This window comes from Lissotriton helveticus, chromosome 2_2, assembly GCF_964261635.1.
Source record: "Lissotriton helveticus chromosome 2_2, aLisHel1.1, whole genome shotgun sequence".
NCBI lineage: Eukaryota > Metazoa > Chordata > Amphibia > Caudata > Salamandridae > Lissotriton > Lissotriton helveticus.
The window spans coordinates 91,187,546-91,201,998 of record NC_136060.1 but is presented as its reverse complement, the minus strand read 5'-3'; the positions used below and the strand labels follow the sequence as shown (position 1 = coordinate 91,201,998).

The window sequence follows — 14,453 nt, the reverse complement described above, 5'->3', positions numbered from 1 at the left end:
ACCAGCCACAAGACAGCTTCCTCATTAAAACTAACAGCTACCTCTTCTGATATCTACCAGAAAATGCAGTTTAGGCGCTGAATGTCTTCTCTTCATATACCACATACATTTTTACACTGTCTAGTTAATGCCGATAAAGAATGGGTTGGTAGATGGGTCTTTTACAAAGGAACTATGCTTGACTGGTGTGTGCCATACGACAAAAAATATATTATGGGGTGCAAGTTAGAATTTAGGTCACACTACAGCTTTACATTTTTTTTATTCAATCTCAGTAAATAATTCCTTGCTTCTTTTGTTACAGAATCTCTTAGCTGAAAAGGTGGAACAAATGATGGAATGGAGTTCCAGGCGCTCAGTCATCCGAATGAACGGAGATAAATTCAGGAGGTTTGTTAAAGCGCCGCCACGCAACTACTCTGTGATCGTAATGTTCACTGCTCTCCAGCCTCAGAGACAGTGTTCTGTTTGCAGGTATGTATTAACTGTGTTCTCCATTTCTTTTACTCCAGACGTCCGGTCTCCCTTCATTATTCTCACCCATACTAATTTCCTTCCTTCCTTTTATATTTCCATATTTTTTCCATATTCATTTCCTTTTTACCTTTTCCTCATCCCTTGTTTCCACCGTTCCTTCCTTCGTCCCCTCTCAAGTGCTGCACTTACTTTCTTTCCACCTCCACCACCCTCTCCACTCTTTCTTCTTTCCTTCCCCCTTCCTTTTTTCTCGTCACCCGCTCTTTTCTTTCTTCCTTTCCTCTTTCTTCCGTCCCTGGTTCCTCTCCTCCCTTTCTTCCTCACTCACTTACTCCTTTCCTTTTTTCATCACTCCCTTCCTTTTTTCATCACTCCCTTCCTTTTTTCATCACTCCCTTCCTTTTTTCATCACTCCCTTCCTTTTTCACCCCCCCTCCTTCCTCTGGGTAAAAGGGGTAGGTTATTTTGTATATAGTAACAGTCCGTAGACACTTTTCTAACAATTTAATATACTGTCGGAGGTAGCATTTTACAATCTCCTTTATTTGAAGTCAATCACACTTAGTTTGTACATATTTTAGATCAGTATACTTAACTATGGATGTTTGTAATAATACCTCATGCGCAAAATATCATTTTTTTTATTTAGACATTAAGGAAGCGTTTTAAATATTTCTCCATATACATCTGATGGGTATCGTCTTTACAAATATGAGACCTTAGTTTTTGTTTATTCGCTCACCACTGCAAATACTGGAGGGATTTTTAAAACTTACCGTAGTGCTCATGGGTACAAACATCCCATACCCATTCTTGTCCCTCGTCTTTTAAGGCCCCCATCCCCAGCAGAACCAGCAGTCACCTTTTATGAATAGCCCGTTGATCACCCTTTTCATCTGCACTCACATTTACATTATCATACTTTTTTCTTTCATGAAGAAGCCATTTGTTTCCTACCCCGCTTCATACATTCTTACCTTCAGTTGTCTCACCATCTGTCCTTCTTAACACCACTATTCTCTGTGTTCTTTTCGCAAATCGATTCTCATCTGCATATACACGTATGCTAATGTGAGGGGGCAGGCCTGCATGGTTCTACTATGTATAGCATTTTATTTAAAAAAGTTTTATAGTGCGCAAACGAGACCCCAATGGGTATCAGAGCGCTGTACAGAGTAGTCTTCAGCCATTATACAAAACAAAACAAAAAGGAGGTAAGTGAGAGTACAAACTGTGGGAGAACATTCAAGAGTAACGAGTAGGGTGTATCAGAGGCGCCATGTATCGCTCAGAGTAAAAGATCATACAATAGAAGGAACCAAGATGTGCGATCGAGGAATATTAACTAAAGGGGATCAAGCAAAAATCAACAAATGATGCAGTTAAAGGAGCGATCGAGGACTGGGACAAAACAAATGCAAAAAGAAGCAAAAGACGTATGGAACATCAGTGAGAATACACAAGAATTTGGTTATTAACAAAAACACCCGAATATCATAAGTGCGATTAAAGTTCGTTTATTAGTAGTATTTTGACCAGTTGTTTAAAGGAAGTAGTAGAAGGATTTGATCTGATCTCGGATGGTAAGGAGTTCCAGATCCTAGGAGCAAGATCGGTGAACCCACGGTTGTACGATCTTTTTTTTTTTAACCTGGGTGGCTTCAAGAGAAGGGTGAACGTACTTCTGAGGGTCCTGTTAGACCCCGATAGCTCAAGTTTATTTGCTAGGTAGAATGGGGTATTGTGGTGTATGGCTTTATGAGTCAGACAAGCAATCTTGAGTCTGACTCTAGCTTCAATAGATAACCAGTTTAGAGCAACAGGTCGGGTGAAATGTGATCACATTTCCTAGATCCCGTTAAAAGCCTGGCTGAAGCATTCAAGGTAGCTCTGAGTGGGGCTAAGCTGGCTTTGGGAAGTCCTGCTAGGGTCACCAATCCATATTCCAATCTAGGGATTATCAAGAATTGTACCGCCAGCCTGAGGTCTTTGGCAGGAGGAATGGTTTGATTTTCTTCAGTGTGTTGAGTTGGAAATTGACTCCCCTAGTAGTAGCGCTGATATGTGCTTGCATATTTAGATGTTTATCCAAGGTGAAACCTTGGAGATTTGGCAGAGTCTACAACATGAGGTGTGCAGTTCAGAGCAGTTAGTTTGTTTAATCCAGTCAAGGGTAGGGGCTGAGTGATTAGGTGGGGTGATCAAAAGAAATTTTATTTTGAGAATATTTAGTAAGAGATGGTTTTGGGCTAGCCATTGTTGAGTTTGTGCAAGTGCAGCATTTAAAGTTTTTATGTCCTCCTGTGATGAGATCTTCAGGTACAATTGCGTGTCAACCGCATAAATGTGGTATTGGATGTTGGCTCTGTTCAGAATGACTGCAAGAGGCTCCATAAATAGATTGTAGAGAGTGGGCAAAAGTGTCGAGCCTTGGAGGACTCCAATTAGGACTGGGGTACTGGAAGCTAGGGCATGATTAACTTTGATCCTTTGCGTGTGGTTGTGAAGGAAGGAGGCAAACCAATTTAGTACCGAGCCCAACAATCCCATCCTATTTTGTAGATCAATCACGTTTTCATGTTTGATGGTATTGAAGGCTGAGGTCAGGTCTAGACGGATCAGGAGACAAGGGACATTTTGGTCAAGGGCTCTCACGGCATCATCCACATGTGCGCTTGTGCCGTTTCAGTGCTGTGACCTGCTCTGAATCCTGACTGGTGAGGATCCAGGAGATGATATTTCTGTAGTAGGGGATCTCTGTGTATAGTCATAATCTAGTGAATAGTCCTGCCCATGTGCGAGGACCCCGGCAATCAAACATAATCTCTTAAGTTGTCAGAAAATTGCAGAACTGCAAAGACACTTAAGAGAGAATTTAAAGACAAATAATGCAGCCTATATCCACAGGCTACACTGTCCAGTACTTCAACTAGAAATTCCACCAAAAATCCACAAACAGCAAAGCCTGTCCAGATTTCCCTTGCTTTACCAGCAAAAACCCTCTGGAATGATAGAGAGGAGGGAATGGACAGACAAGCCCCATAGGCTGCCATTATGTGCCTTAAATAGGATACTGTGCCTTTAAGAGAACTTTCAAGAACTTCTCCCAGTATCCCAGAATGCACAGCAGGTCCCTCTTACTTTCAGTTCTTTTTTCCGGCTCCTGCTAACAGGACCCTGGTGTATTGAGCTCTCCCTTTTTCAAGGGTTTATTGGATTTTTGTGCACTTTTTGCTTTAAAAGTGTTTTCTATTGTGTACTTGGTGTTTCCCTTCATTGCTGTGTATTTGTTCAGGCTTTTTAGGGCTCTAAAATGCCTGCTCTCTTCGACAAGTGCCCAGCATGTGGAAGGAAGAAGGCCAAGGCTGATCCACACGACGTCTGCATACTCTGCCTCCCTGAAGATCATGTCCCTGAAGATTGTGACATCTGCCAGACCTTTACTACAAGGACCCTGAGGGACAGGCTGAAGATTCGGCTTCAAGGCCTGGAAGAGAGGCAACTGCAGGCTGCAGGTGGGTCTGGGCAGGCTGGGAAGGCTCCCTCTGCCCCTGCTGAGGCCTCTGGGGGGCTCCCCAGAGGCAGGAAGCCCAGCAAGAAATCCCGGTCTCCGTCGATTGCATTGACGACGACGTCGAGAGGAATGACAACGGTGTGTTCCCCTTCTCCCCGGGGCTCCGGGTCGAGACAGCGTGGACGGTCGACGTCGAGAGGCCTGGGTAGGCCGCCGTCTAAGTCACCGCCGACGGCGTCTTCGTCGTCGTCGTCGAGCCATCGACGTCGAAGAAGGACCGACAGGCACCGGCGCTCGCCGTCGAAGAGACACCGCCGGTCACCGTCGAGGGGATCCTCGAGGTCGAGGACCGCGAGAAAACGGTCGACGCTAAGAAAAGTCGACGCTCGTCGTCGAGGACTGACCGTTCGTCGTCAAGGTGGCGACGGTCGACGTCGAGGCCGTCGAGGAGACGGCGTTCGACGCCGGAGTCGAGGGGTCGACGTTCGACGCCTGAAAAAACTACGCTCGACGTCGAGCAGAAAGAGATCGGCGTCCCCGAGGAGTTCCACCTCCCATAAACGGCGCAGAAGGGATTCTGGCGCGAAAAGTCATGCTGGATCTGGTGAAGGACGCCGGAGGCGTCGCTCACGTTCAGGGAGGTCTGGTTCGCAGTCTCCTCCCCCGAAAAAGTCACCGGGCTCGGCGTACTCGGTGGTCTACACGCCACCTCGGCCTAACACGCCTCCTCCTCTACCTAAGGAGGCTCCGCCCTCCAATCAGCCGCTGCCTCCACTACCTCCACTTCCTCCGGCGGGGCAACCTCCTCCACCGGTCCCACCTCATGGGTCCTCTCCTCGTCCGGAGGTACCTCCTGTCCTACCACCGAGATCGGTGTCACTGCCTCCGCTCCCGACGCCGCCTAAGGGGACTCCAAAACCTAAACCCCAGGATAGGCCACGGAAGACGCCCCCACGGAAACCGGTGGAGCGTCCACGTGCCGGGAGATCGCGCCCTCGTTCCAGGAGGAGGGAACGATCGCACAACAGGTCTTCCACACGGTCGAGACGACGGCACAGGAGGCACAGATCTCGTTCCCGGACAAGGTCTTCAGGGACCAGGGACTATTCTCCGACCTTGTCGGATTCGCCAGAAACGAGGTTGTCACCGATTGATGATCTGGTGTCTTTCCAGGACGTACTTTTACGAGATGCAGCGAAGTTGGGCATTGCTTTGATGGTGCCCACGCCCAAGACATCGGTGATCTTCGAGACGCTGCACCAGAAGCATTTGTCTCGGCCGTTACTACCACTGGTACCGGGCCTGGAAGAACCGGCTATGGACCTCTTTCTCACCCCGGCGGTGACTAAGGCGGTACCCTCGAGACTGCAGAAAAAAATACCGGGCACCGGAATCGGATCCGGCCTTTCTAAGGGTGGAGCCCCCTCCAGATTCGGTGATTGTGACGGCGGCTCGTAAGCAGCATGCCACCACTCCATCCTCCACAGTTCCACCAGATAAGGAATCTAGGTGGCTGGATTCGTCTGGGAGAAAGGTTTGTGGGACGTCGGCGGCTTCCATGAAGGCCGCTAGTGCTATGGCCTTGTTGGGACGGTATGACCGAGCCCTCTGGGAATCCCTACAACAGTTTGTGGAACATCTGCCGCGTGACAAGCGAGAAGACTTCCAGGAGGTGTTGAATGAAGGGATGTTCGTGGCAAATCAGGTCATCAGTGCTGCAGCCGACTCTTCCCTGCTGGCGGCGCATGGTTTCTGCCATGGGATTAACCAGCGAAGACACGCCTGGCTCCGCCTCACGTCCCTAAAACCGGACGCACAACAAAGGGTTGCCAATCTACCATTCTCTGGTGAAACCCTATTCGGAAAACACGTGGATGATGAAATGGCCCGCATGAAGGCGGAGGCCGAAACCCTCACGGCGGTGGGTTTGGAAAAACCCAAGGAGACCAAGAAGTCGTACCGCCCGTTCCAACGGCGGTTCGGTGGCCAAGGCAGAGGGCATGGCCAGTCTTCGGGACAACAGCAGCAGCAACAGCAGCAGCAGTTCAGAAGACCGTTCCAGAAGCGCCAGAGAGGTAGAGGCGGCCACCAGTCGGCAACAGCGACTAAAGGCCAGGCCGGGTCTAGGCCCTGAGCGCTTACTTCCCCTGCAACTGTTACCCACTCCGGTGGGGGGAAGCATTCAATCTTTTCTGGCAGAGTGGAGAGAAATTACTCAGGACAAGTGGGTGCTGAATATTGTTTGCAATGGATACAGTCTTCGGTTCACCAGCCCGCCTCCATCAATCCCTCCAGTCAGCTCGCTGTTTCAGCTGCACGAGCTCCAGGCGGAGGCAGATATCCTGCTAAGGAAAAAGGCGATAGAAGACGTACCTCGGTCTCAAAGAGGAAGAGGTCTGTACTCCCGGTTCTTTCTGGTTCGAAAAAAGGACAAGAACGAGTTCAGGCCCATTCTGGATTTGCGACAGGCAAACAAGTGGATGCGCAGAGAAAAGTTTCGCATGCTGTCGTTGCATCAGATTTATCCTCAGCTGCAACGGGGAGGCTGGCTGTGTGCCATAGACCTTCAGGATGCATATTTCCATGTGCCCATTGCATGCAAACACAGGAAGTTCCTGCGATTCCAAGTCGGCGCCAATCATTATCAATACACAGTACTGCCATTCGGACTGAAGTCTGCGCCGAGAACGTTCTCCTAGTGCATGGCAGTGGTAGCGGCGCACCTGAGAAAGAACAAGGTGTTTGTCTACCCGTACCTGGACGATTGGTTGATCAAGGCCTCCTCCTTCTCGGAAGCGCAAGCTCACTTCCAGAAGACGTGCGTTCTACTGAACTCGCTGGGGTTGCACATCAACATGTCCAAGTCGGTCCCGACTCCGGTCCAGTGCATACAGTACTTGGGAGCCTCCATCAATACGCTGTCATCAAGCGTGTCTCCTTCGGAGGAGCGACGATTATCACTGCTTCGGAATGCTCAGGCTCTTATGACCAGTCCATCTACGACAGTGAGGACGGTGTCTTCTCTACTGGGATCGATGGCCTCGTGTATCTTCCTGACGCCTCATGCACGACTGCACATGAGACCGTTGCAAGAGTGCTTGGAGGATCGGTGGGATCAGAGGAAAGGATCTTGGGACGACAAGATACGACTGTCTCTGCATGCTCTTCAGTCTCTGAAGTGGTGGTGTTCAGCGGAGAATCTCCTGAGAGGGGTTCCCTTCCACAAGGACGTTCCCACACACACTATTGTGACGGATGCGTCTCTCCACGGTTGGGGGGCGCACTCCGGAGACCTACAGATTCAAGGGACGTGGTCCCAGATGGAGTCCACGTACCACATCAATTTCCTGGAACTCAGAGCTGTTCACTTGGTGCTGAAGGCTTTTCTTCCGTCCTTCCAGACCAACTCCCTGCTTGTACAGACGGACAATACGACCACGATGTATTACCTCAACAAGCAGGGGGGCTCGAGATCGCGCACCCTGTCGCAGGAAGCACAGGCCATCTGGCACTGGCTTCTGGCCAGAGGACTGACAATAACGGGTACCCATCTGCAGAATGTTCAGGCAGATGCACTGAGCAGACTGATTCAGGAAAACCATGAATGGGTCATAAACGACGAAGTACTAGGAGAAGTCTTCGCAAGGTGGGGACTCCAGACGTAGATCTGTTCGCCACCACCAAAAACAGCAAATGCCGAGACTTCGCCTCCAGGTACTACCAGCCGGGGACGCTGGGGAATGCGTTATGGATCAACTGGTCGACCAGCTTTCTGTATGCTTTTCCACCCATTCCCCTGATTCCGACGGTTCTCATCAAGCTGTCCGGGTCCAGGGCGCGGATGATACTGATTGCCCCGGAATGGCCCAGACAGTGGTGGTTCACGGACCTGCATTACTGGTCTCTCCTTCCTCACATCCGGCTGCCGGTCAGGCCGGACCTTCTCACGAAGTTCGGGGGGCAGATGTTACACCCCAACCTCTCGTCTTTGAGTTTGGCTGCATGGCTCCTGAGATAGTACAATATGGCCATTTGAATCTCCCTGCAGATTGTATGGACATACTGAAGGAGCCTAAGAGACCTTCCACTAGGACTTCTTATGCGTACAAGTGGAAGAGATTTTGTATCTGGTGCAAGTCCAAGAACTATGATCCGACGACATGTAAGGAAGATGTCATCCTTCCTTATCTTCTACAGTTGGCGCAGTCTGGCCTTAATGTTCATTCCATTAAGGTTCATCTCGCTGCATTGACTGCCTACAGGAAATGCCCTTCACAGACTTCCTTTTTCCAGATCCCTATGATCAAAGACTTTCTGGAAGGTTTGAAGAAAGTGTTCCCTCCTGTCAGGCTCCCTTCGCCTTCATGGGAATTGAATGTGGTGCTGTCCAGATTGATGAAGGAACCTTTTGAACCTATTCATAAGGCTTCGTTGCAGCACCTGTCCCGAAAGGCGGCGTTCCTCGTGGCCATTACATCGGCCGGCAGGGTGAGTTAAATTCAGGCGTTGTGTTGCCAAGAACCTTATACTGTAATTCATGCTGCTAAGATTGTTATGCGTACTCACCCTAAATTTCTTCCCAAGGTTATTTCTGATTTTCATGTCAACCAGACCATAACTTTGCCTACGTTTTTTCAGAACCCTTCACCTCCAGCGGAAAGGTCGTTGCATTCCCTGGATGTTAGGAGGGTGTTTAAATTTTATCTGGATAAAACCAAAGATATTCGTAGGTCAGACCAATTGTTTATTAATTATGGATCGGTCAGGACGGGTGTTGCGACCTCCAAGCAGTCTATCTCTAGGTGGATTGTGTCCTGCATACAATGGTGTTATCAAAAAGCTAATAAGACCTTAGGGGGTAAGCCTAAGGCTCATTCCACCAGGGGCAAAGCTGCCACGACAGCTCTGCTCCGTAATGTTCCAATTGCAGAGATCTGCAAGGCGGCCACTTGGAAGTCGGTCCATACCTTTGCTAAGAATTATTGCCTGGACACTGATGCCAGGGCAGACGCTCAGGTTGGGCAGGCTTCGCTGCAAAATCTGTTCGCACAATAGTGGTGTTATTTCTCTTTTCTCCACCGCCGCTTTGGTGTGGGGATGGGCTTGCCATTCTATTCACTAGATTATGACTATACACAGAGATCCCCTACTACAGAAGGAGTAGTTTCTGTCCTGTAACTCCAGTTCTGTAGTAGGGGTATCTCTGTTATAGTCATAAGCGCCCTCCCGCCTCCCCGGTGGAGAGAAATGTTCATGAAAGGAATGCTACAGGTCTGGCGTGTTACGCCTTCAAAAAGAACTGAAAGTAAGAGGGACCTGCTGTGCATTCTGGGATACTGGGAGAAGTTCTGGAAAGTTCTCTTAAAGACACAGTATCCTATTTAAGCCACATAATGGCAGCCTATGGGGCTTGTCTGTCCATTCCCTCCTCTCTATCATTCCAGAGGGTTTTTGCTGGTAAAGCAAGGGAAATCTGGACAGGCTTTGCTGTTTGTGGATTTTTGGTGGAATTTCTAGTTAAAGTACTGGACAGTGTAGCCTGTGGATATAGGCTGCATTATTTGTCTTTAAATTCTCTCTTAAGTGTCTTTGCAGTTCTGCAATTTTCTGACAATTTAAGAGATTATTTTTGATTGCCGGGGTCCTCGCACATGGGCTGGACTATTCACTAGATTATGACTATAACAGAGATACCCCTACTACAGAACTGGAGTTACAGGACAGAAACTACTCCTTCTCAATATGATGGCAGAGCCGTGAATGAACACATTTTCCAGCACTTTCACTAGAGTCATACTGCTGGTGATAGGTCGGAAGTTGTTAGGATCTAATAGGTCGGCATTGGGCTTTTTAGGAATGGGAGTAACTTGCCCCAGCTTTAGGCAGTCTGGGATCTTTCCCTGTATGAGAGATTCATGAATGGTCTTGGACCAAAGAGGCAGAACGGCTGAGATTAAATCCTTATAGAGGTTGGCGGGTAGTGGATCTCCAAAGTGGTTGGAAGGTTTGATGGATGTCATATTGCAAAGTATCTCTGTGTAGTCTGGTAGGAGAAAACTACTCCAAGTAGCGTTGTTTTTGAGAGAGCTTCCCAAAGGCTGGTGGTAAATTGTCAAGGATTCAGCCCCCTCCCATGAATCTGCGGGTGGTATTTTGGATAATAAAGTTGGGTCGGTGGGTAATAGCTCCAGCTCAATTTTTGTTGTTTTCTTCAGCGAAGTGAGCTGTGAAATCATCACCACTAGGGAGCATAGATAGTGGAGCAGAGCTCTGGTTAGAGGATTGGATAGATTTTTCCTTGAGGAGTTCGAAGAGTTTTTTTTGGTCTATTTTAGCTCCATCCAGTTGAGATCTGAAGTGGTCGATTTTTGCCAAGCATATGTGTTTGTTGTAAACGCTTCTCAACTTTCTTAATTGAGAGAGTGCTGTCATGAAAGGCAAGTTTCTCCAGAGTCTCTCAGAGAGCATGCTGGCTGTCTTGTGCTCCATCATTTACATGAAGACCCACATGGCACTGGTGAGGGTGAAGGGGGGCACTTCAAATTGAAAATGTACCTGGCCCACCTTGAACTGCAGGTCGGGTCTATGGAACTACAGAATGGATATGTGAAAGTAGGCGTTCTGCAAGACCAAAGCCACCATTCAGTCACCTGAATGTAACCTGGTCATCTTTAATCTGTCCTTACACAACATTTTCAGATGGCAGATATCTAAAATGGAATGAAGGTCTCTGTCCTCCTTTAGCCCAATGAAATTGCAGAAGTAACAGTAATTCCTTTTTTCTGAGGCCCGAAGCCCCTCTAAAACTTTTTCACCTAAAAAGCCTACAAATATTGAAGCAAGATGGGCAGTTGCTCCTCTGAAAGAATCTTTGGTGTGGGCAGAAGTTGTGAGTTGTCTAAGACCCTTGATGGCCTGTGTGTTTTCTGCTTCATGCCTACTGCTGACCCAGAAAGAATGTGGGTGCCTGTTCCAGAGCAGCGATCCATGATGTTGGTGCACCAAGCCTCTGGATTCATACTCAGAGCAGCAAAAATGTTGTGAGTACTGTTTTGCAGGGGTGGAAAGGCATAAGGAATGTGGCATAACCTGGCTCTCATTAAAGTGTTCTAATGCTGAATAGTCCTCACCATACAGGCAAAAACATTCGAATGGCATGTCCATTAAAGAGGTTTGGATCTTGCTTGAGAAACCCTTGGATGTCATCCAATCCTGATGCCAAAGCACCACACTAGTGTCAGCTGCTCTGCCCAGGTAGTCAACAGTGTCCAACCCGGAACAGATAATACATTTTGTAGCCTTGTGGTTTTAGCCAGGTTGGTCCACAATTCCTTGGGGATTGCCGGCAAGATATATAGCATAGGACTACAAGGCTCAGACCAGGTGAACTCTAGAGAGTCAGTCAGGGCTTTATTAAATGAAAGTGAGGGTTTGGATGAAGTTTGCCTGTGATGCAGTACGTTAGTTTTAATTCCATATTTCGAAGTTGTAAATCCATACCTCCACTGTCAGTCTCAATACCACAGCAAATGATGCACTCTCCTCTGGTGATGGACCGGGGGAAAACTCAACCCAGTATTCAACCCAATTGGCCTCCTCCAAATCCATGCGTTAATTGCTATCATTATAGTCTGGGGGAAATAATCCCCCTCATCTCCACTGTCATCTCCAAAGGCTGGTTGAAGAGATTCAAACCTTGTGAGCACACACAAACAATTGTGGGGGCAGCTCCTCTCCCCTTGGAATTTGTGCCTGTGTGACTATCATGGTCATCCTGTCAATGAGAAAAATATCTCCCGACACCGAAAACCTTTGTCCACTGTCTGGGAGCAATACACATTTTACCACTTCCATGAACAGTCAATTGACACTGAACACTGGCAGAAAGGCACATTAGGCTCAGGCCGGAAAATAACTTCCTAAAAGTGTCATTTTCTAAATGGTAAACTAGAATTCGACTTCCATTTAGTTTGAATTTTAATTACCATTAAAGTGAGTCCTTGAATCATTTTCTACTCATTCCCAAACTGAAATTAGGCAATATAAGGTGTTATAAGGGTAATATTTACTCTAATGTCCCAAGCAATCAGCGGATACGGTTCCTAAGGTTACACATTTTCATCTGCCTCTTTTTGAGCTACTTTGCACAGTAGTTAGATTGAAGTTAGGAATTTAAACCCGGAAGCTAAGGTCAAACACATCTCTAAAGAGTGTTCTATTGTATATGATGAAAAATCTTGGTTCTCTAGTGAGGAGCTTTATTTGAATGAAAGGATGACCTAATTATACAGAATAAGTGTAGCTTTCCCTTCAACTACCCTCTTCATCTTACCGTTAATCATGTCATCCTCCAAGACTGGGAATATTTAGGATTAAGGAACCTAGGTTCATAACTAGAATTCATGTGCAGGAAGCTGCTAAAGTTTTTAAAATTCGTTATTTTACAAAATTTGAGAAGGTAGTCTTGCATTGCTCAATGAGCAGGCATCCTATTACAACCTAGTAACCAACATAGCACAGGCAGTTCTGAAAAAGTGACATGTTAGATTCTCCTATGAAAGCAATACAGGATCTTATTTCTGGACTATGGGAGGGCAATGTGATCCCAACTATTTTGAATATAATGGAACACAAGGACCAGATGTTTTTGGGTATTTCTTTTGACACTCTTGATAAATGAGCTGGCAATGCTTTACCCAGGTTGCAGATTCTTATGCCATTACTAAAGGTTCCACTTGGGTCTACAACTGCCCCTTAATCTCAGTAAACCAGAGAATTGTGAACAGAATAGATTCTCTGCCTGTCCATCTGTGCTGTGGGCTGCATCCTTCACCTGTGGATTCCTGTTCTCATCGGCAGCTCCTCGCCGGACCCGCTCCGCGGGTCCCGCTTCGCACTGAGGGGAGAGGCGCACTGTGTCTGGAGGGGCTCTGCTGCTGCACTTCTGCTTGGACAAAGGCAAGTTCAGGGCTGCGAGCGGACCCGCAGGGACTCAAAGTTCCAGGAGTCCCTGCGTGAGGTCAACCCACAACACCTGGGTCGCTCTCCCTGACTGCCCCGCCCCCCACCCTAGCACTAAAAGCAGCTTTCATTCTCCACGTCGTGGGATTCTCTGCCTGTCCATCTGTGCTGTGGGCTGCATCCTTCACCTGTGGATTCCTGTTGTCATTGGCAGCTCCTCGCCGGACCCGCTCCGCGGGTCCCGCTTCGCGCTGAGGGGAGAGGCGCACTGTGTCTGGAAGGGCTCTGCTGCTGCACTTCTGCTTGGACAAAGGCAAGTTCAGGGCTGCGAGCGGACCCGCAGGGACTCAAAGTTCTAGGAGTCCCTGCGTGAGGTCAACCCACAACACCTGGGTCGCTCTCCCTGACTGCCCCGCCCCCCGCCCTAGCACTAAAAGCAGCTTTCATTCTCCACGTCGTGGGATTCTCTGCCTGTCCATCTGTGCTGTGGGCTGCATCCTTCACCTGTGGATTCCTGTTCTCATCGGCAGCTCCTCGCCGGACCCGCTCCGCGGGTCCCGCTTCGCGCTGAGGGGAGAGGCGCACTGTGTCTGGAGGGGCTCTGCTGCTGCACTTCTGCTTGGACAAAGGCAAGTTCAGGGCTGCGAGCGGACCCGCAGGGACTCAAAGTTCCAGGAGTCCCTGCGTGAGGTCAACCCACAACACCTGGGTCGCTCTCCCTGACTGCCCCGCCCCCCGCCCTAGCACTAAAAGCAGCTTTCATTCTCCACGTCGTGGGATTCTCTGCCTGTCCATCTGTGCTGTGGGCTGCATCCTTCACCTGTGGATTCCTGTTCTCATCGGCAGCTCCTCGCCGGACCCGCTCCGCGGGCCCCGCTTCGCGCTGAGGGGAGAGGCGCACTGTGTCTGGAGGGGCTCTGCTGCTGCACTTCTGCTTGGACAAAGGCAAGTTCAGGGCTGCGAGCGGACCCGCAGGGACTCAAAGTTCCAGGAGTCCCTGCGTGAGGTCAACCCACAACACCTGGGTCGCTCTCCCTGACTGCCCCGCCCCCCCGCCCCACCTCCCCCTTTATTATTGTACTGTGACACCGCTGCGCGGGAGCGCGCGGGAGGGCGCCGGGAGAAGCCCGGGACAAGGGCGGGGCCGTCTGTGGCCGTCCGGGGCCGAAGGAGGCCGGGCCGGGCCTACACCCTTTCGCCTGTATCCTCCTTACCTTAGCTGGACTGAGCTCAGGACCCGGTCATGTCATCTCCAGCCCTAAGTGAAACTCCTTTAAGGGCTGGTGGTAGCAACACTGGGACGCTAGATAATTATTTCAAATCAGCGAAGGGGGAAGGGGGAAAGGAAAGCTCTCTTGAGAAGCGTAGGGTAGACCGGCGCCGCTCCATCGAAAATATGAAAAACAGACCTTTTGGTGATATAACTCCCTATCCAATCTCCCAAGGAGAAAGCCCCCGTTTCGGTAGTCAGGATCTATCTTCCGAAGAGGGTGTCCCCCTA

At 49.0% G+C, this 14,453-nt stretch overlaps 1 protein-coding gene across 3 annotated transcripts in view; it reads left to right on the top strand.

Annotated features, from left to right (window-relative positions):
- Positions 1–14,453, top strand: part of TUSC3 (tumor suppressor candidate 3) — a 1,466,371-nt gene that overhangs the window by 452,182 nt on the left and 999,736 nt on the right. For all 3 annotated transcript variants that reach the window (XM_078678946.1, XM_078678947.1, XM_078678945.1), the window contains one exon: positions 305–474. In XM_078678946.1, coding sequence (XP_078535072.1) covers positions 305–474 — 170 coding nt within the window. The remainder of the gene's footprint in view (positions 1–304; positions 475–14,453) is intronic.